Source organism: Pseudopipra pipra, chromosome 5 (genome assembly GCF_036250125.1).
Source record: "Pseudopipra pipra isolate bDixPip1 chromosome 5, bDixPip1.hap1, whole genome shotgun sequence".
Classification (NCBI taxonomy): domain Eukaryota; kingdom Metazoa; phylum Chordata; class Aves; order Passeriformes; family Pipridae; genus Pseudopipra; species Pseudopipra pipra.
Genome location: NC_087553.1, coordinates 63,662,350 through 63,685,481, shown reverse-complemented (window position 1 = coordinate 63,685,481; position 23,132 = coordinate 63,662,350). Strand labels below are relative to the sequence as shown.

Sequence of the window (23,132 nt, the reverse complement as noted above, 5' to 3'; positions counted from 1 at the left end):
TCCCCTGGCACAACTTATGATTCGTAATGCATTACTATCTAAAGAAATGCTCTTCAATCTCTCTGAAAACTATGTATTTTATGTAAAAAAATTTTGTAAATAAATATTTAGAAAAATTTGGTCTGAACTCTCTCATTTTACCAAGTGAGGGATAACATCAATGCAGACGAAGTCTGAACTATTTTTTTCTTAAAAATTAAAAATTAAGTATTTATAGAAAGTAGTCACTCCTGGATACCATTGAGGGCTGAAGTTAATAAAGTAAGAACATTAAAAAGAGCTTGCTCAAACAACAATTAAGTTGACAAGTAAACATGAAGGTAAAAGAAAATGCAGGACAGAATTTGAGAGTATATCCACTGACTTCACTAATTTATTTTTTTTTAATACAAAGAAAGCTTTCACTGAATCTAAAACTATTGTTTCATTTCCTTTGTAATTGTGTGGGGGAGGCGAGTTGGGAACAACAAAGAAAGGCTTCCTCTTTCATGGCATCAGTCAGATCAGTAAATGGGGAACAGGGTGAAAAAGTACTGCCAGACCTACACATGGAGCAAATTTTGTCTCTTCGGTTTCTGAAGGTATCTACACAGCCTTCCCTACCTCTGAAGTACTCTATGCAAGAGAAAATATATTTAAGCTAAGAAAAGAAAAAATCAACTGTAACAGTGTCTTTCTGCTTCCTCTTGTCAAGCACTACAGCAGCACAAGGATACAGTCAAGAGACATCTTCTGTAATATGAAACAAACAGTTCCAAGTATCGACCTGCTCAATTATCCTAAACCACACATGCAAAAGGCACTAAATCAAATCAATAAGCCTTCTGGATCTTTTTAATCAAAGTCTGTGAGAAATAAGTGAAAGAAGATAAGGTCATCTAGTAAAGTTTCCTATGCAAAGCATCAAGGCTTTGCAGTTGTGATCAGAGAAAGTAATATCTGAACTCTTCCAAGGAGACATTTCTTATATCAAGTAGAGAGCCTACTCATGAGGCTCTGCCTATCAAACCCACCTGGCAGTGGACTTTTGTCAGAGCTGATTTTACTCTTTACACTCTTTGGTCACAGTCTTAGTGAAAAAAACAGCAGTACAGCCTTTAAAGTGTTCTGTATATCTGTTAAGTTGCATACCGTTAGCAAAAAAGAGCATAATTTTTTAAATAAATAAATAAATAGATAAACAAATAAAACCACAATAGGATATGCCTCTCTCTTTCAACGTCTGAGTCCTTACAGTTAAGGACTCTGCTAATATGGAATCTATGAACTCCCCTCTTCCTGATGTCATGAAGTCTCTTAAAATTTCTGAATCTTTATGCATTAACAATTTCGTTAAGACTTCATGACAATATTTTAAATTGTTTCAACAAACATGAGCGAATGAAAACTCAGAGTAAATCAGACTTCTCCACAAGAAAGCCAGTGAATCCAAAATACAAACTAAATGGAGAGAAACAGGAGCAGCAGCATGATGAAAATTTGTATATTGTCAATTACTACTGTTTCTGTAACAAAGCAAATTTCTAGAGGAGATAACCAGTGTCAAGAGACAGTAACAGAGTTGCCATAACCTGAGGCAAGATGTACAGAACATATTTTAGGCTCCTTATAACAAATTGAAAAATAGGATGAAGCTCAAACAAACTAAATTAAAACCTCTAAATTTCAAAACACTGTCATTAAACTAAAACAAAAAAATCTCTGTCCCCCATCAACGTAACTTCCAAATAACAGACTACTAAAATCCAGTACAGGAGAAAAAAAAGTTTGAGGAAAACATACTTATTCATTAAGAAGTCAAGAAGTTTTAACAATTTACAGACAAGAAGCATTAGAAATGAACGTACCTCCAGAGGATAATGTTTCTTGTAATGGTGAGATTTCCTGTTTCGAAGCGTACAATCACTAGAAGTGCGTTCCACATTGCGACGTAAAGAATATCCAGTTTCAGGCCCTTCTTCACTGGAAACTTCATCTGATAAGTTTGTCACAATCCTGTGAGTATCCTGGTGCAAGAAACACAGTACTAGTAAGACTTACAGTCATATAGACTAAGCCTTGTTCTCAACTACTGAAATCAAACTTCTTTCTACACCTTTAGTATCTATGCTCAGTTAAACCAAATATTAACATATTTTCAAGAGTCAAAATTAATTGGTACCATTAGCATTATGAAACAGAAATTGTAATATCAAAATAAACATTTTTCAAATGAAGGGCTAGTTTATATTATACCCAAGAAAAATTCCAAGATTCTTATTTTAGATGTGATTTTGTCTGAACTGAACCTAGCAAGAAAGGCTTAGAGGAAATGTATTTACATTGGGGAAAAAAATTATAACAAACAAACAAAACCCAAAAAACTCCACACCAAAAAAACTGTAACAAAACTGTGATAGCAGACACTCTAACACGGAATTATCAACACACACAGTACAAAACTAACATTTACCTCTTCTCCCAAGGACAAGGTGCTACAGATTGCATGCTGAGATCACTTAATTATTTCACTTCTCATTTCCCTGATTTTAAACTAAAGTTAAATTAGCCCTTACAGTAACAGAAAGAAAAAGGGCAGCAAAAAGATCAACTGTGAAAAGCTTTTTTGTATATTCTCATTTGTTATGAGATCACCAGAAAGGACCTTGTAAAGTTTCCTTCGGAGTCTTCCTGTCATCAATGAAACACAAAAAGGACAAAAATAGCAAAGTTGCTCCCTGTGAATACAACAAATCCTTCCTCCCCCTGCAACATCATTCTCTCTTCCATGACAAACTCCATTTTCTGAAGTGCTTCAAGGGCAGGACATTTCCCCTTTTTGACAGCTGAGCTGCAGACAGAAATAGGGACAGGCAGAACAGTCTGGGATGTCTTCTCTACTGTGTTTTGCACTGACACTGAAATGTTTTGATTTTCTTCAGAGGAAGAGATGAGAAGGAGAGAAGAAAGGACCCTATTCTAGTCTCTGCCAATTTCTCTTTAATGTGGGTCTTCTCACAGAGCAAGTTCAGCATAGAAACATCTCATCCATTCTATCAAAGAAATTTAAAACTGTTTAAAAATCCTTTTTCTTAAAAGTCCTTGATTTGATGAATTTCGTGAAGAACGTAAAATGCTTGGAACTGATAAGACAACTGAACCTTCCTATCATTGCTGAGAAAGCACCTCCTGTAGAGGAACAAAGTGAAGTTTTTGCTCTGAGATGAACCTTCATCACTTTCATTCTGCCTTCATCATCATTTGACAAATTAATTATCTTCCTTCGAAAGCAACAAGCACACTTACTTTGTGATGACTGTGATTGCTGAAGACCTCTCTGGCTGTCGAAGTGCTCCACCCTGTCTCTTCTGGCCTGATCACTTCACAGCGACGCTCGTGGGCCTGCACACATTCTTCACTGCCTTTACCTGTCTTTTTCCCATCAAGGGACACGTAGCCATTATCAGTCTCTGTGGATTTATCTATTGAGTTCTTTGCTTTCTTAGACCTATATTTAAAACAAATACATGTATTAAATTAATTATTCTCTCAATTATTTCCCAGTCTAAGTCCTGCTTATTCCTCTCAGATCCTGTTTTAGTTCTACTAGTAAGATGACCACAAACAAACAACATTAACACTTGATGCAGTATTTGTAACTATTTAATCTTGTAAATAATACTCATTATTTTGTAACAATTTTAGGAAAGTATAAACTGTCAGTGTGTGTGAATGAAATGTGCACCATTATCTACTGAAAGAAGAGAAAAGGAAATATATTTTTTAAAACTAAAACTTTCACAGCAACTTTGGCAATAGAAGAACCACAAACCTCAAATGTAAACGAGAAACTCCTCTATTCCATCTTAACGAGAAAAGAGGTATGATAGAAGTTGCTTTAAGGATTATTAATTCAAAGCAAGCATGCGATTTCCTGAAGCTGCAAACATGCCTTTTATTACTCTCTACACAGATATTTTTTGTTGTTTTAAATACACTTTGCTTATTGACAACTCTGCTAAACAGAAGGGGATTTACCTTTTCCTGTATTATCCTGTAACACCTCAGTAACATTTTAAAATATATCTTACAAACACAATAATTAAACCTTTTTTCAAAGCATAAAATCTTAAGACTACTTATAATGGTGAAAAGTCTTCCAAAACATCCTCTAGAACCAAGGCCCTTTACTAGTCAATAGATGTAGCAGCAAGACTAATTTAAGAAAAAGGTTTTCTCAAAGCAAACATTTGGATTATTACACTTCCAAACTAGAAAGTGCAGTGGATGAAGGAATGAAAAGGAATAACAGCTTGCTACCTTACTGACATAGACTACTTTTAGTCTTCAATTAAGCTTCTATATTCTCAAAGTAAATTAGATTTTGCTTGTTAGATTCTCAGAACGCTTGGTGGGGAAGCAGGGGGGAGAGAGGAAGAGGAGAGTGTTATAAATAAAGCTTCCAGAATTTTTTATTTTTATTACAAGCAGAACACTGGGCATAGATCATAGAACTACCAAGAATCTGTCCAGTTGATCTTGTGCTCCTATGAGGGAATATGTATTGCCTTTCTCTTTAAGGAGTGAGGCATTCTGTGAGGGCTTGGATTACACAGCAGAAGATTAAATTCCTCTTTAGTATGTACATCAAACAAATTGGGAGAATTTGGATAGTCGCCTCACATTCCTTCCAAGATAAGGTATCCCACACATAAAGGGGAGTCCTGAACACAAAAATTCATTAGGAAGAGCTGGATAAAATGGAAAAGAAACCAAAAAGGACCAATTCTGCTGTTGGAACGCAGACAAAATAATGAAGAGAAGGGACAATGTTACCATGGTGTTTCGTCTTCCTTTTTCATCTTTAATCTCATTTCCTCACCCCTGACTAGAAAAAATCTAACATTTATATTTCTTTTAAAGCAAAGGAACTGCTGCTCCACTTCTCCTATATGAAGCTATGGAACTCACCTAGTATTCTCTGACCTACTCCCAAAATTCTTGGCCAACTTAATTTCTAAAAGAATACAAAACCATCAGAAACACTTTCTGCAGCTACTATATATTTGCATGGATTAAGTTTTATTATAAGCTTACAAAAGTAAAGAGCCAGCACATGCTTTAGCATGTGTGGTGTGCTGGAGATCAGTCAGTGAGCCTCCTGTTTGCAGACTGCCAATGTGAGAGCTCACATAAGGAGCTTGAATTTTCTAGGTCCATTAAGATAATCTAAAACATTACTGAGGCTTTAGACAAAAAGGTCAAGCTATCACCAGTAAACACATTAGAACTTTATTTCTGTGCCATTCCTTAATGCCACTGTTTAGCCAAGTTAATGAAGACAATTGACAACAGGGAAAGCTCCAGTTATTATTGAATGGAAAACTTTGCTTTACACTGTAAAAGTTTCAATAAGGTCAGTTGTGAGTACTAAGGAAGTAGCACTAATATTAAATTATCTGCAATAAAGAGGAATCCAGAGCAGCAAATTTGTAATTCATTAAATATACTTCTAGCACTATTTAAAAATTTCTTTTTAACAGTGCAAAAGCAAACACAGTTCACATCACATGCACACACACATGCAGTCAGACACACTTCCCCCACAACAGGAGTGGATTAACAAGACTATTCCAAGTTTGACTTGAGAAGTTTTTATACATTTTATAAAAAATTTTAAAGCTACTAGGAAGAAGTAGCCTCAAACAGTTGAATAAGAACGGATGAAAGAAAGAACTTAGACATATATGGACAGTTTGTTCAGACAGGATTTCACTACTCCAGCAATGTTTAAGTGCTAAAATCACAAGAGGAACACTACCCATCTGATATCAATTAAGGCTCATTCTGAAAAACAGGTAGCTTGTCTGAAGTCTTTATTTGCTTCTAACGTAAAAGCCAGTTATCTTTTGTAAGAATCCCTAAGTTTAAGTGTAAGCCTCAAGCCAGAAAAACATACATTTAGGCTTAAAATTAGACTTCATGCACTATATTGTGCTAAAAAACAATCAAACAAAAAAATCAAAAAACACAAACAAACAAAAACAAAAACCCACAAACAAAAACAAACAAACAAACAAAAAAAAGCAAACACAAAAAACCCCACAGTTTTTCCCTAGCAGACAGAAATGTATAGTTTCCTAGAATTACTATATATACATATACCATCAATCAACTTTTACAGCTTTATGCTAGAACTAAAAGTATTTAGAGCAAGACAGACAATGCCATGAATGAATCCAAGGTCTTAAAAGGTTTGACCATGTGCAACATCTAAGTCAAAAATGACTTTTAGTCTTATTTATGCATTAGCTAGAGAAAATACTAAGGAAGATTTAAATCAAATTTCTGGAAGACTTCAGATTTTCACTGTCAAGTACTCTATTCCAATGTATTACCATTGGGGTTGGTCACAAAAACTCTCCTCCCTGTTCCCACTGTGAAACTTTTAGAGAAGTTATAAGATTTCCACTGGAGTAAGGACACAGAGCAAAGTCTCAAATCAGTACTACCTTCTGAATAAATCACCTGTTTGGATATTGCCTTCTTTTCCAGTGAAACTATTCAGTATTTTCTAAACTGTCACTGTGCTAGATTAAAGTACAGAATTATATTTTATTAGTTAGACTGAGTTCTGCCATTCAAAAGGATATTTACTGAATACACAGTTCCAGATTAGCAATGACCTGAGTGTAGGCAAATGATCTAAGTACACAGGCTCCTGCCCTAAACCAGAGAACATAATTTCTGAGGTTAATTTTGAAATCATGTATTTATAACCTATATTTAAAACTCCAGAAAATGTATGTCAAAGCTTAATATATGTGAAAAACTGCTGTAAATAAACACTAATGAGACAGTCTAATGTGCTTATCTAAAGAGCTCCCAAATATGTCTTAGGAAACAGGACAGCTGTCACTGTGAAGCTTCCTTGCACTGAGGTTTCCTAAGATATTCTTTAAGCAACGTTACCAAGCAGTCAATGTACTCCACACCGTGCTCTTGCTTCCTCACTCCCAGCCCCACTCTGCCATCCCACACTGCTGACAAAGCTGTTTGCATTACCATGAAAAAAATTACATGAAGAAACTGAACTGCATGGTTGAAAAAGAGGTTATTTTTTCAACTAGACAAGTTCCTCATATGGTTTGTATGGCTCCAGACATACAAACAACTGTGTCTCTGCAACTGAAGAGGTGACAAAGGACTAAGGGCTATTTACAGCATTCTCAGTCACTCTGTGCTCTTTTATCCTTTGAAGATACTGTATATGCTAAGTAGTAATCATGGAGGCTTAACATCTATATATATATACACACTACCTCTCATTAAATGGTTTAAACAAGTCTTTAGAGTAAGTTCCACACAGCCCTTCTCAACTGAAAACAGTCTGAGCCCAATAGGAGGAAAGGTAAGGAAAAAATGAATCTTCCAACACTTCTCTTCTTATTGATGATCAATGAATAAGATTCAATGAATGGAAAACATTTAAAAATTTACAAGACTATAATCGAAACATACAACAAAGTAATGCATTCAGACCCGAAGAACAGCCATGGTGCCTATTACTGTGGCCTACAGTTTATCAAAGCTAGATTAATCTACACAGGAAAAAGTCAAGTGAACTCTCCTCTTGCAATATTTTAAAACATTGTTAAAACCTCTTCAAGGTTTCAAGTAGATATTCCCAGAATATCTTACATATAACTTATATAACTTATGTAACATAACATAAGTTTTCCCAGTGGTTAAGAGCACATATGACAGGTATGACAGACATATTAGTGTTGCCATATTTAAGATGCAGCATGCACAACAAAACATCAATGTAATAACTTTGCAGTATCCCTTTTCTCAATTTCACACTATGAGCAAATTTTCAGTTGTTAATACATGCTGATACATAGCACTCAAAATACTGCGTGTATAGCATATCTTGAACACATACTGCTATAGAATGTTGGTTTTTTCAAAAAAACTTTTTAATTGCCCAGGGCACTACATCAGCAGATTGATCCTTTCCAAGGTAGTTCTGGAATCCAACAGGTTTAGGTGTTCCTTCTAATTATAACAAAACATATCTTCTACATTTATTTATAAACTAAACACTGTGCCTATTTGAATCCTGAAAGCTTTTCTTTCAGAAAAAGTGTGTGATTTGATGACAGTGACAGAGTTCAATAAGCATTCTTTCCGAGTAATAAGCAGCTAATGTAATAAAGTAAAACTGAAGAGTTGAACTGAGAAACTGAGCTGGTTTGTTCCTGATAGCCCACACAGAGTACTCCTAATTAAATAAAAGTTAATTCTCTACCTTGCTCTCATGAGATCCTGCCTGGAGTACTGTGCTAAGCTCTGGGGCCCTCAACATGAGAAGGACATCAATCTGTTGGAGCAAGTCCAGAGGAGAGACAAGAAGATGATCAGAGGGTGGAGCACCTGTCCTATGAAGACAGGCTGGGAGAGTTGGGTTTGTTCAGCCCAGAGAACGGAAGGTTCTGGGGAGATCTTACAGCACCTTCCTAAAGGGGGCTACAAGAGAGCTGGAGAGGGACTTTTTAAAAGGGCATGTAAAGACAGGACAAGGGGTAATGGCTTCAAACTGAAAGAGGGCAGGTTTAGATATAAGGAAAAAATTTTTTACTGTGGAGGCGCTGAGGCACTGGAACAGGTTGCCCAGCAAAGCTGTGGATACCCCATCCCTGGAAGTGTGCAAGGCCAGGATGAATGGGGCTTTGAACTTGGTCCAGTGGAAGGTGTCCCCAACCATGGCAGGGGGGATAGAACCAGATGATCTTTAAGGTTCCTTCCAACACAAATTATTCTATTATAATTCCATAATTTTTCAAAATTATTGCATCAGCATTTGCAAAAGTCAAGAAACAACAATTAGTACATTTTCAAATACTGAGAGGAGTTTGCTATTAAGAACAAAAAACTAGATCAATAGAAGTTTAATCATTACATCAATGTTTACTTATTTAGAAAAGGGATAGTGCATCTCTAACACATACGTAGCCTTAAATAAATACAAACCCTGATAAAAAGAAAGCAGCATGCCAGATATCTCTGAAGACAGCGCCAATACTGCAAGAGGTGCTTGTACCGTAGCTCTGCACTGTTCCCTCCTGTGTGTTATCTGTGGTACTAGAGCCATCTCCTTCCCTATGTACTTCCAAATGTGCTGCTTTCCTTAATTTCCTTCATCAAAAGAGATTAAAATTGGAAAGTAGCTTTGTAAGTGCAATTTGCTAGTTCTGTAATGTGTTCAGCAGTTTAAGCATGCAAAAACAAGCAAGATTTCAAAAGTATTTTGCTAAAGTTTTATCGTATAAATTTTATAAATTACATCTAATAAAACTAAACATTGTACATTATCATAACACTTAAACACAAAATAAATTTCACTTCATCATCAGAGGCTTAGACTACAAAATTCACTACTGCAGGGTTTCCCATTTTAATGGGACAACTCACAGTGGCAAACCAGTCAGTGAAGTACTTGGAAGAAAGGTTCTACACTTCAGAGAGCATCTCCTTTAATGTATGCTTCCTACAGATCACTGGACAGTATTGCATAGTTATAAAACTACATTTGCAGTAATATAAACATTGTCACTCTATTCAGATAGGAACTGTTTTGAGGCAAAAATTCAGATTCAATGCATTAAAAATTCAAATAAAATTATGCATAAATTAGCCAATGCATAAAAGTTAAAGAGCACAGTTAAGCACCCATTTAAAGTTTCAAATAAAAACAGAGCACTAATTTCTCATTTCTTGCAAAATAGAGACTGTAACCCCCTACATTTTTTTCATGCATGTTCTTTACAGTAGTTCAACAATCCTAAATGATAAAGTACTTTAACACAGACTATACCTTCTTCTTTTACCCCCTGTGCTAGGAGGTGGCTTAGGAGTTCGTGTTGAAACAATCTGACAGTGCACAGTCCCAAGTAGCAACATTAGCCATATCGGCCCAATGACTTCAGTCAGAGGTATATTATGTGGGCTTTGGGCTGTATAGAATAGCACTACAGCAGCAACTGGAAAAGAAGGGAAATGAAGTTGAGTTCAATATTTGAAATGCCTGAAATGGCCTACTCGTTATATGGCTTTTGTTAAAACCAAAACCAGTCAGTTAGCCCTTTACCTGCATTTAAATCACCTCATGTAATTCTGAGAGAGAAATCCTAATTGCTAAAAACCAGCAGCAATAAGGGTTTAAACAGTTGCCTACTGTCTTAATACCTATCTTTAATTTCACACTATATTATAGGTATTGCTCAAAAAAAAGGTGGCAGAATGAAGGTGGGGAAAAGCATTTGGAAAGCTATATCTGTCATGAAACAACTTTAAATTACAGTGAAACATTTGCAGGAGAAAAAAACCAAAAAGCAGCTTAAACAAATGGAATTCTAGATCACCTATAATGACACAGCACAATCCAACAATTTAAGTGAGACTTGAGACTAGAAACTCTGTATAGTAGAATGTATTTTAAACTCCATATTCCAGTTAAGGGACAAAATTGTCCATCTGGATAGACAGCCACTCGTAAGAGCAACCAAGTATATATTTCACATACACTTGTGTGTATATTTTTTAACAGTGAGGAAAGATCAGAGACAAAGCATGTAAACTACGAGCTAGTTCAGCTGAAGTGACCAGGACTCTAACTAGCACTTGCGGTTGGAAAAGGAGGAGCTTCTAATTCCATCGCTAACTAATAATTTTGTAACCCTATAACCACTTTCCACATACAGCCAACACCCATCCAGCTATTCTTTCTCCTGTACCCACAGCCCGACCACTTAGAAACATATTTACAGGCCCCAGGTCAATCTGAACCCATTCACCAGGTGTGGGGCAGGCAGGAGAGGTAACCCCTCTCTTTTTCTGCTTATTCTATGTCCTTGCCACTCTGCCTCTCTGGCTTGGAGTGCTGTGTCTATAAATCAGCTGAGAGAAGCTATCAAAAAAAAAAAAAAAGCCCAAAACAAAAAGCACAGAAACTCCAAGACACAATTCAGAAACAGAACTGGGAAATAATTATATGTTCCTACCACATACCATGAGAACTTGGTTTTGTTCTTGTACTACTAAGAAGTGAAAGTCCCATAACTTAGACCTACTCCTAGCTCAAGAAATACATGGTATAAGTTCAATAGTTTTCACCAATTCTCAACTGAAATTAATCGAAAAAAATGCAGCCACATGCAAAATTACATGCCACATTCAAACACCTAAAATAAATCACATGAAGCCACACCTCACAGCAGATACCTGGACGTGATGTTCTCCACTAAAAAGAGATTCAATGTGTTTTTCATTAACTAATCTTTCACAAGGTAATCAGTATTAAAAACATAATGAACATATGAAACAACTGAAATATTTTTGATTGTGGAAAAACTATTTCTAATTTCTCCTCAGTCTTTTTCCTAAATTAAAGCACAATAGTCTTGCATAGAATACACAGGGTATCTTTTATTATGTGTGGAATAAGTTTTTGCTGCATGAGGTTTCTCAGAAAGACAGTATGCATCTATGAGAAATCCAACTTATTAAAAAATAATAAAAAATGTACAGATAGCAAAAGGTACAGATAATGTTGTCTCTTTCTAAATGAGCTTATCTAGGTTCTCATACATACATTAGCTTCATGAGGTAAAAGTGTAAAGAAGTAGCCAATTTTGACTCCTACCATAAAATTAGGATAAACATATTCTTCTGAGAACACAGAGCTTCAGAGATCCATGCGAAATGATTTGCAGGAGTAGGTCTACACAAAATAATTTTAAACTTCACTACTGCTACTTAATAGACATTTAGCAAAGCAGAGCTGTCTAGAAGAAATCATGTTCCAGAAGACAGGAATCTGTAGACTGGGGACTCCCACCACAACGTTTCACACAGATTTAGGAAAATGTTACCAATCTCCTGATCTTTTCAGTGGGAGGGGAGGGAAATCCAAGAATTTGTTTGTGCCCAGTGTGTCAATATGCTCTCCTTCAGGTTATCCAGGTCCTACCAACAGGTAGGTAGGAGTGGTCAGAACAGGATTTCTCACAGCACTTTTAATTATTTCTTTACATGTTTATAGTATTTGGACTTCCACTTTCCTAAAACACAGTGGTTTATTTTGTGAAACAGACACAAATGAAATTATATCACACTGAGCAAAAAGCTGTCTCAAAGAAAGCAATCATACATTTCAAAGACCAACAAGCATTTATTTTTAGAGCATTTAAGGCTTTGAAATACTTGTAATAGCAAATTTAAAAAGGCATACATACTTATGTATCTCACCACCACAGTAAACAACCATTACATCACTGTTAAAGTTTCTTGCTTCATACTTAAGAAATACATGATAGAGATATACATTGTACTTTCACTCTTGATTTTCCCATTAAAATATAAAAACATTTTTAAAGTAAAAACGAGGTACTATTATATATTAGATAGATAAGGAGTCACAAGAAAAAGGTTTTACTTCTACCTTAAGTCACTGGCCTGTTCTGTGACCTTGAACAAAAAACATTTGTCTGTAGTTCTCTTATCACACATTGTGCTAAGCACTTTACACTAAAGGAAACCAATGCAAATAAACCTGGAGCTTAAATGTACAGCCAAGGAAAGAGCTTTTTCTACAGACTTACATAAATGCTAGCAAGTATCCTCTTAAACCTAATCAATTTTAAAGCAGTAATGCAGTTCATAAATCTATAGAAAACACTTCATAATTAAAGAAAATAATTTAACTAAACATATATAAACAAAATAAAATCAGACCATTTTACAACAATGTCAGTGAGAATCTGTCATGATGACAGAAAGTCCAAGCTACAATACAAAATCCAGATTCAGGGGAGAATTATGGCTACTGGAATTTGAAATTTCTTTTCTTACGTTTCCATCATAGATTCTTGACGTTTTGGTGCTGCCTTGCCAATCTTGTTAAAATCAGTAACTGAGCACAGTGCTTGGGGGGTGGGATGGAGTGTGTTTTAAATAGTTTCCAATAAGTAAATCTGTCAATTTAATTTCATTTCCATGTTCTTTTAATTTATTTCAAAAACTATCAAAAACTCTGCAGCTAATTCAGCACAGTTTAGATATCAAGTATTTAAAATAGTCTATAGAGTGATATGGAATACAATTAATTATTTTATTTGTTAATTCACAACCTCAGAAATATCAGAAATACTTCATCATGTTATAGGCTATATGGGTTAGGGAACTGATGCATTCCAATTACAACTTAGTAAATCACAGATCTCAAGAAATCTGAGGGGGGAAAGCATTAATTATAAGATAGCTCTGTAATTAATGTCCTAAAAACTTGCTTGCACTCAGAATCTGCATTGTCTTACTATTTTGCTACTTTTAGAGTCTTATGAAAACTCCATACATTTTTAAAATAAATTTCCTAATAAGAATATAAAAAATTACTGTTTCTCAGAATAAGACACCTATGAACATAGTAACTAACTACAATTTCTGTCTTTTACTACCTATATTACTATTAATGAGTTTAAAATTATTAACACTATGAGATCTCTTACTGTAGTATAGACAAATGCTAATGTATGCAACAATACTTCTTAGGAACCTATCTCAGAAATGAGGATAAGAAGGACTTTTGATAAGAGGCCACATGAATATTTGCCAGCATTGCAGGTCTTGAGGCACTGGCACTATGAAAATAATTTTATAGCTGCTAACATCACCACATGAGGTACTGTCATTTTTTTTTTAAAGTCCCTATCTTTTTTAATTAAAATTTCCAAATGATATAGTGATTCACAACTGAAAGGACAGATGGCAAAATTAAAAACATAATATTGTATCTTAATTGATTTCAGTGGAAAATCTATTAGTCATTTAGCTTCTCAGGGTACTTAAATTGCTCCCAACTTTCATTAACCTTCTGTTCAATTTCTGTTGTACATACTTCTGAAACACTTATTCTTCACCCTTTTAGATACTGACTCACTCCATTACATTTCTTCCTTTCTAGTTTTCTTCTTATATATTACATATATTTAAGAGAATCACAAAGGCAGATTGCTCGAACTCAATACTGAACATCCGAAAAGTTGTGAACTCCATTGTTTGTTAACAGTTTCCCAATAGCCCTTCTATAATCTAGGAAACATAAAATTAAGATGCGTAGTCTCCCCATTGCAGTAGGAAAACCAGCAGAAGCACAGAGGACAGTAAGTCCCTCATTTGCCAATCATTCAGGAGCACAGCTGAGGTCAGACTGAAGTAAGCTAGAAGGTCACTGCCTCTCATGTAACAAAATAACATGTGGAAGGACAACTGGAAACTGGTCCATCAGATCATCCTACGAGGCTGCACAAGCTGCACACACCTTGGCAGGCTTGGCCTTGCTTGTTTCTTGATCAGAGCTCTTGATCTGCACAAGAACCAGACACACCAAAAATCGAAGGCAAGATACACTCCCTAAGCCAAACATTTCTTCAATAGTGCTCAGTCCTGAACTAAATTAGATAGGCCTGAAAACCTAAATTATACACAGAGGTGACAAACTAATGTGTGCGAAATGCTGAAGACAGTCTGTGAGGAGATCCTTAAATTTTTCATTTTGTCCCTAATAAATATGTAAAAGAAATGTTAATGAAGAGACAGAAAATATTGGAATGAACCTTAACAGCATAACGTGAACCAAGTAGCATACTGCAGCTTCCATACAGTTAAAATAAGGCATTCAGTTGAAGCTGATGCTGTAATCCAACTCTACCTTGGAGAAGGTAAAGAACAAGCAGCCAGAAAAAAATGACCCGTGATGTCACTTGTAGCCACCACCTGTAGAAGAACGGAAAGAAAACAACTCTCACGATTCCTTTGCGGGTCAAAGATGTCCAAGGACTTTCAGGTTTTGCTTTAGCAAAAGCAGATCCTTAAAAAAAAAAAAAAAAAAAAAAAAAAGAAATTTAGATTTATTTCATTCTTACGGCTAATAAAAAAACTCTAGTTGTACAAAAACTCTACTCTAGCAGAGTAGTTAAGATAGTGAAATGGTGGAAGTACGAGATTTATTCAAATAATTGTGTTTAATAATTGCTCCTTTAAATAACTATCTCCTCCATCCAAAATCAGCATAAATTGTTGGTGCCCTCTTGGCTGCCATTATCAGGAATTTCCAAAAATTCCTGTATTTTTGAATGTTTGAATAACAAAGCATTGACATTTCTTACTATGTTAAAATTATTTTTAAATAAATTACTAAAAATTGCTTTTTCATAGAGGTATCAGAAACTTGTTATTAAACAATAAGAAGTCTTATGAAAACTACATGTCCATGCATGCACAGCAGAGCCCTTTCATAAACAGCAAAGGGATCTAAAATATCAACATCTGTAAATTGCTCCAGCCATGTCATTTGGGAAAATGGAGTAAGGTTGAGAAGCACTGAAGTGGATCTGTCCAACTGAGGACTAGCCTCAGGAGCAGGGAAGCCACCCAAAGAATATTTTTGTCTCTCCTTTCACACCATTTTTCATCTCTCTCATTCAAATGTTCCTTTCTCTCCATTTCTTTTTCTTCCTGCAAATTCCCAGCTAGAAAAGTGTGTAACATTTACTTAATGGGGATGTGACTTAAATTATGCCAAGTTATTGATTGGAAATGTCAACTACTGCCTGCTTCTATGCCATCCCCACCTCGTTTACCAGTAGAATTGGTATTAGTGAGCTCCGTGCTGCCACAGGTAAAACACTGCCAGCAGTTGCTTTAATGCCAACTTAGACATCCACGCAGAGCAGTCATTTAAATGTTATTCACTTACATCATCATACTTTGAAGTTCAAATGTTATTTGATTTTGTTTCTTTCTCTCACATTCCCATTTTTAAAAGGTTATATTGTAATATTGCACACCCACAGATGTTAAAAGAGATAATGACAGGAGGGGGAGCCCAAGTAATATCCTTTTGGGGTTTTTCTGGACCCATCATTGGAACCATCAGCTCATCTCAGGCCCATATCCCTACGCCCAGATTAGGACAGAGGCAAAAAAGCAGGTGGAAATCCAAACCATGGAACAAACACCATGACCAGGCCCCTCCCAGGGCTGTCCCAGAAGAGCCATCGACCCCACTGTCCAAGTGTGAAACACCCACAATGAGTCTCTGGGAATAGCTCTCCAAGTCACCTTTCAGAGGAGAAGGAGATTCTGGTCTGGGCAAGTGGGACTCACTAAGGGATGCAGGGGAAAAAGCAGCTCATATTGCACAGACTTACTATAGGACAGTTAAGGGATGAAAAATCTTATATTATCTAACCTTCTATTGCTATTTTGTTATTTAAAACAGGCAAGAAACAGTCATGGCCTGTACAATTTCTATTCTGCAGAAACTTCAACATAACCTTTTTTTCTAGATGTCAGAAGATTTGGAAGACGTTTGAGTGCCTGGCAATTGGAGATTTCTGAACTAAAAATTTTAAAATGTTTATCCATGATAATGCACAAGTTTTGGGTTTTTTTCAAAATCTAACTCTATACAGCAAAATTTAGATCAAATTCTTAAGCCTTCAGTTTAATCTAGACTTCATAATTCACCAATATTTCCTATCCACCCACTTCAGAGAAGGGTTATATAGGGTTGCTGTGTTTTGGTTTGCTTGGGGTTATTTTAAACTTACTAATACACTCTTGTTATAAGACAGAATGGCTGTTATATTTATACTGAGAAATGCAGCTTTTTCTAGCTCAGACCTACCTCTTACAAGATCAACATCTATGAGGTCTGGTTTCACATGCCCTGTTTTCTTTGGTTTGTTTCTCAAACCCTGCAAAAGACAAATACTATCAAAACACATTCCTGCAGATGACACACATTAAAAAAGACAAAAATATCTATGTGGTCAGTAATTGTATTTAACCTACACTGCTACTGAAAATTCAGACAAATATGTCAACTTCATAGATTTAAAGTCTAGAAATTAAACATTCCGAGGAACAATGCATAATAGATGCCTTTTAAACACTTTACAATCTAAACAAAACCCAACCAATTACTGACCCATGAGGCAATTTTTCAAACACAGCTACGCACTGAGAACTCATCTCCCATAGCTTGGCATTATGCAGACAAAGTATGTACACACTTGCAAAAATTAGTAATACATGTCTATTAGGTTTTCAGAACTTTTGCAACAAATTACATTCCTGAATCTCTTTTCTCCTTAGATGTCTAACGAAACTTCACAAAATGCTTACATTGCAACTCCTTAATTCCAAACCTAGACAGCAAATCACGTTGCAATGCAGGAGCCACTAATCAGCAAGCTCTCAGAAATCCAAGTTCTAGACAAGTATTGAATTTTTTCTTCATAGTGAATATAAATTAGCCAATTAAAAGAAGGGGAAAAAATCCCACACAATAGGAAAGCAGCAGGAAGAAAAGCAAGCTTATTTTGTCTTTTAGAAACAGCATCTTCCATCACTGAAGAGCCAAACTCTCTTGCAAAGCTTTCAAGTTTGTTTTTAATGCTAAAATGTGATGCTGTACTCTCAAGTCTCAGAGACAGTTGTGAGTTTATTCTGCTCCCTTTAGAGTAGACTCTTGGTCACATTAGCCAATAAGGAAACCACAGAGTACAATTCATGCAGAGTAAAATAAAATATTTCAAAAAATCTCTGGGACACAAATGGAAATGTTATGAAAGTCATTTAACTGTTTTCATTCAAAAAGCAGTTACATTCACTGGCGAACTGTACATTTCTACCACTGCCCTATTTCATCCACATATAAAAACACTTATTACTTAACTGTAAATATTAAATATAGACGAAAGCATAAAAATGAAGTTATTATCAACGAGAGACAGATCAGTGAAATCTGGAAATGTTAATCTTTATACAAACAATATCAAGCAAAATGTTCAACTGAGTGCAGCTCAAAATATTTCTCACATCAAAATTCAATTGGATTTATTTTCATGCTGAAATAAAGATAAAATTAAAAAAATCAAACTGTTTACAATGAGCTAGATATGTAGTCATTACCTGATGTGTCTATTAGAAAAACGGCAGTTTGCTTGAAACAAAACAAAATTAATACACAGAACTGAAACATGGGTCAGACAAAATGCACTCTGAGAATGACTAACACAGAAATCAGTTGTACTGTAGACTTAGGCACTGCGAAGACCTTAGTATGCAAAATTTTTACAGACCAGCAGTCCCAAAACTGCAGTAACTTTATGCAGAATGAGAAAAGAAGCCCATAATTAGAATTGGAAATTATAATCTAGAATCAGCTACAGATTCTTGTGAAATTTTGCATAAGTGAGCCATTCCATTTCATAAAAAGATCTGAAGCTTAAAAAGAAAATGCTGAATGATATAATAATTTTCAAATGTATTAGTGCTTACAGGCCACAAGATCTTTCTTGGAAGTCTAAATAAAGATGTGCCTCTTAGAAGAAATAATCCCCTGGAAAAATACACATAATCCTTGGAAAAATGTACCACTGTGGCTAAAATTATGTTTTCATTTTAAAGAAAGAATTCTGAAAAAAATAAGTGTATAACTTGATGCAACTTTCATGGGAAAAGAAATGGTGACTCATTCCTTAAAAATTCCATTAGTCAAACTGCAAATGTTTTCAGTGTCCACAGACTACACTGAGTTGGTTCTTGTACTTTTTGCCACATACAGTGAAAGAATTCCATTTATGCAGATGCAATTTCTCCACTCTGTTAATGCATCACAAATATCTGTAATATATATATGGAAAACAGTAGTGTTTCAAACTAAGATTATTTTTAAAAAATATTCATAGTGTTTCATAATGCTCAGACCTATCCAGTTGGTTCATATAATTTCTATTCAGCACCAAACACATTTCAGCTAAGTAATAGGAAAAAAAAAGTTTAAATAAAAATACTTAAAAGTAGGTGCTATTACTGTAAAAGTCCTTTTAAAATTAGTCTTAATAGACTCTATTATAGTTCTAACTAAATTATCAGTTTATAGTAAGAGAAACAGATTTTCTACTAAAAATAAGAAGTTTTCAGATTTTTAGTAAAGTTAGTTTATAAATTATTATATGATTATATAATATACACACATATTAGATATATTCATAAATATCAAAGTATTGTAGGAGCTTTGAGATTAAAGCACTAATGTGCAATACCTAAACTTGGCTGTGTGCCTCACTGTTATCTGTATTGCATGAAACTCAATCAATACAAACTGATACAGACACCATCAGTAGTTTGTTAGTTATTGTACTCCTGAGCCAAAGGAGATGGATATAGATTAAGCACAGGGCAATATTTGCAATAATTATTTGAATGATGTGCTATTACACAGCAGTTACAAGAACTCCTGTCATAGCTGTGACCGGCTTTCATGACCATGGGAAGGACCCTTCAGGCACCCTCGGGCTCAGCCACAGGGGTTAAACACCATTGGGTCTGATTTAATGTGTGTATTTCTGTACAGAAATCAGGGAATTCTGCAGCTCAGGTTTCCACAGAAGGCAAGCATGTCCCCCTGCATGTTTTATTTAGCTATTTAAGGACTGCGGCAGGAAAAAACCCACCTCCAGGGAAACTGAAGCAATGCACCTTTTACTGATGTTAAGTATTAGCAACATGTTGAAATTTGTGCAGCAGTACCACACTTCTTGCATGCAGTGTTTGAGCAAAAAAAGGTTAATTGCGAGAAAACGTTAACTGAATTAACACCACGGAGTATGACATAATATACAAGCCATAGAACTATCTTATATAGCATCAATTTTCTCCAAAGCAATTTAGCAATGTGGCAGACACTGATGGCACTGTTAGTTAAACCAAAATGCACAGAACACCGTTAACTTGCTTGTTCAGAGAAACAAAGCCTGAGGTACTTACCAGTCTAATAAACTGTACAAAACAATGACAGCATCATAAAGGAGGAAAAGTAAACTGCAGGTATAAGGTAACTAACTGAAAGCAAAGAGAGCTCAGATAACTGACATTAGAATTCATCAGAAAGAAAAGTGAAAAGACAGAGGTAATAAAACAACTAAGCCCTGGCTTAAGATAAGTGAATAGAAAAAAAAAAATGTACTGAGATACAAAAATATGTAACACACTAAATGCTGCAGAGTTATTAATTATGTAAAATAAATAGAGCATAGTATACTGGTTACATTTGGTTACACTCCAGAAGTCTAGTTTTACTTTACCACTATTAAATACCACCACATACAATGTAAATTACATGAGTGCACACAACCACCAAAAGAAATAATGTTGAAATGCTGTATTATTACCTTTATTTCTCTTTGCTCTACTGACTTTTCCCATATTTGTTGATCATATGCTCCAATCTAAAGAGAATACAGAAAAAATACCAACATTAGGATTTAAAAGACATTGATCAAACAAAATCAATCAACCTGCAATGACAGAAGCATGAAGCCAGCAGGTTATTTGCTTGGGGAGGCTTGTTTACAAAGCAATCTTTATCTTCTCCGCTCCATCTTGGCTGGACAGGATCTACCTAATCCTCACAGGAGTTGTGATACAGGGCAGAGGTGAGCCAGGCAGCCCCAGCCTCATCCCGGGCGTTGTGCAAGTCAGAGGACTGAGAAGACCTCTCTCCCTGCCACTTCAGGTCAGGATTCCAGTCTCTGTACCGACAGAGAGCAGAACTATGGCAGCAACACTGACACGGTCTTTCAGTTAACTTTACAGGAATACCACGCATATGTAGCTGAACCCATACCTTCAGTTAATTTATTCTTTTTTTAAACCATCTCCCTCTCTAATTCCCATTTCGTTCCACCCACTTTTACAGCTACATGGTCTTTAGTGTTATCTCTTCAGAGCACACAGCAACAAGATATATGGTCAAGCTGGTAATCAACTAGATTATAGGCCAGGGGAAACTCAAAGAATATCAGGAAACTGCCCTTTTCCCGCCAAAGCACTGAAGAAAACGTGTTCCTAGTAGACCTATTCCCAAATTTGTTCACTCTCTCATTTAGCTGCTAGTCTATTTATTCATGAAACTCTTCCAAATAACTTAGTTTTATTAAACCTGAGCAAGTTTTTGGTTAAAAAATTGAAATAAAAAGGAAGTGTTTTCTCCCAGGCTCTAACCTTACCTCAGTGTTGTAGAAAACTGTATTTGTGAGAGCAGAACCACAGACTGTTGAGCTTTAAACCCAGTCAGCAACTAGGCACTACACAGCAGCTCACACATAGCCCCAGAGCAGCTGCTGTGAAGAAGATTAACTCTATCCCAGCCACAACCAGAGCACATAGGTCTTGCAAGCACTTATTAAAATCCTAGCACTAAGACCAGTTTCGATGGGTTCTGTCATTTTAAATAACCATCAATACAGGTAGCTATAGTTAACTTAAGAAATTACTGTGCACTTATTTATCCAACATAGAGAGCCACTCTATGACTGTCAGATATTTTGAAGAAGGGTAACCTTAAACTTCAGGAAATTCCCGTGTAAGATAGTGACAAGAACAACTCAATATATGAGACAATATATCCAAGTTTTGTAAGAAGTTATCAAAGATCATCAGTGCTTTGAACTCTGCACAAATAGTATTTCTAGGTAATATTCAGTAATGATCTGTTTTATTCTGGCAATTTGAATGCCTTGCCATCCCAGCAGTTCTACCTCAACATATAGATCACGTGCACACACGTGTGCACATACTGCTGGTATCTGGGGTTTGATTCAGATGACAAACTTTGAGCAGTTAAGTACAGGATCACTTTTAGGTCATGAGGGAGAGACAGATGTGGTTCCTGAGATCCTTTACTAACATGCAGAGCTGATACAAGCAGCTCTTGCCCTGACAAAGGTAGAGGAACAACTCCCATTATTTGAGCAAATCTGCTCAAATTCAGTCTTACTGCAAGGGTATGACTCCTCCTTCCAGTTCACAGCTGCAACAGACACAAAAGACCCAACCACAAGTGCACACACCTTGTACCAGAAAACATTATTCTGATTTCTCTTTTATTATTTCAGCCTTCATTAATTTAGATGTTATAAAAGAAACAAAAAAAAGTAATTCTTGGTTAAAAGGATCTTTTAACCAAGGACCCAACATAAATGCAAAAACATACCCAGGGAAGCCAATAGGCAAACACATCCATAAACAAAGAAATCTAAAGGCATCTTTTGTACCTCTAAACCTCACCAATCATGAAAAAATACCAATAATAAAAAAAAATTTCTAATTTAGAGCAGTAAAGCTCAAAGCACATCTAAAATTCGAAGTGAGAACAGTAAACTGAATTACTGAATTGTCCTTTCTCAAATTTAAATGTTTCCCACTCACAAAAGCTAAACAATTTCTATAGTTTGCTACTTTAAAACTTTGGGGAAAAAATGTACTGGCTTTTTCGTAATAATAAATACTTGACACCTCTCATTTGGAAAAAAAAAAAGAGACTGAAAAATAACTAGGGAGTCAGGCACTGTACTGGGCAGAATAAAGCACTTACTACAATTAAAGTAATTAAACCAAAGGAAGTTTAACAGCTAACTCCACCTGGATAACAGCCAGCAATTAAAAAGTCAATATATTGACTCCACCCAGCATTTATATCTAATTGTTCTGGCTTTTTCTCTAAATACATTTCTAATGAATTTTCAGGCCTTCCTGGTTTTCATTAAATTTGCTAAGAAGAGCCCCAAGTGAAATTTTTGTGCTGCATAATATTGTGTCCTTCCCTTCCCACTTCAAAAAGAAATAAATTCTTTCTACAAGGACAGAGAAGGGGATGCAAGCCTGTGTCCCTCTCCATTATGCAAGAACCAAATGCGGAAGGAAGCCTTTGTACCAATAAAGCTGCAAAGCAAACCCTATTCCTAATTCCATTCATAGCTGAAACTGGTGTAGAGTTGAAAGTCTTTAAAACAGCATTCTTCTTTTAGACAAATAACAGGCCATTTTTTGAAGGAAGTCTGGGAAACACAGATCCCAGAAGACATCTGAGGCAAGGAAGTTGACTGATTAAAAATCCTACAAATATTCCTTTTCCCTCCCTAGGGAGCACAGTTTCCATCTCCACATAAAGACAAGAAGCAGGAATTTTGCCATTCACGTTTTTCTTTCAATGTTGCCCCATAAAGCAACTTTTCCAG

At 35.7% G+C, this 23,132-nt stretch overlaps 1 protein-coding gene across 8 annotated transcripts in view; it reads right to left on the bottom strand.

Moving 5' to 3' along the window:
• Positions 1 to 23,132, bottom strand: part of LOC135414968 (protein PHTF2) — a 124,574-nt gene that overhangs the window by 18,266 nt on the left and 83,176 nt on the right. For 5 of the 8 annotated variants that reach the window (XM_064656364.1, XM_064656362.1, XM_064656363.1 and 2 more), the window contains 8 exons: positions 20,286 to 20,342; positions 19,882 to 19,893; positions 16,733 to 16,802; positions 14,753 to 14,911; positions 9,860 to 10,025; positions 9,016 to 9,180; positions 3,286 to 3,487; positions 1,848 to 2,006 (listed from right to left, as the gene is read on the bottom strand). In XM_064656364.1, the coding sequence (XP_064512434.1) occupies positions 1,848 to 2,006; positions 3,286 to 3,487; positions 9,016 to 9,180; positions 9,860 to 10,025; positions 14,753 to 14,911; positions 16,733 to 16,802; positions 19,882 to 19,893; positions 20,286 to 20,342 (990 nt within the window). The remainder of the gene's footprint in view (positions 1 to 1,847; positions 2,007 to 3,285; positions 3,488 to 9,015; positions 9,181 to 9,859; positions 10,026 to 14,752; positions 14,912 to 16,732; positions 16,803 to 19,881; positions 19,894 to 20,285; positions 20,343 to 23,132) is intronic. The other 3 variants (XM_064656370.1, XM_064656368.1, XM_064656369.1) reach the window with 2 other exon arrangements.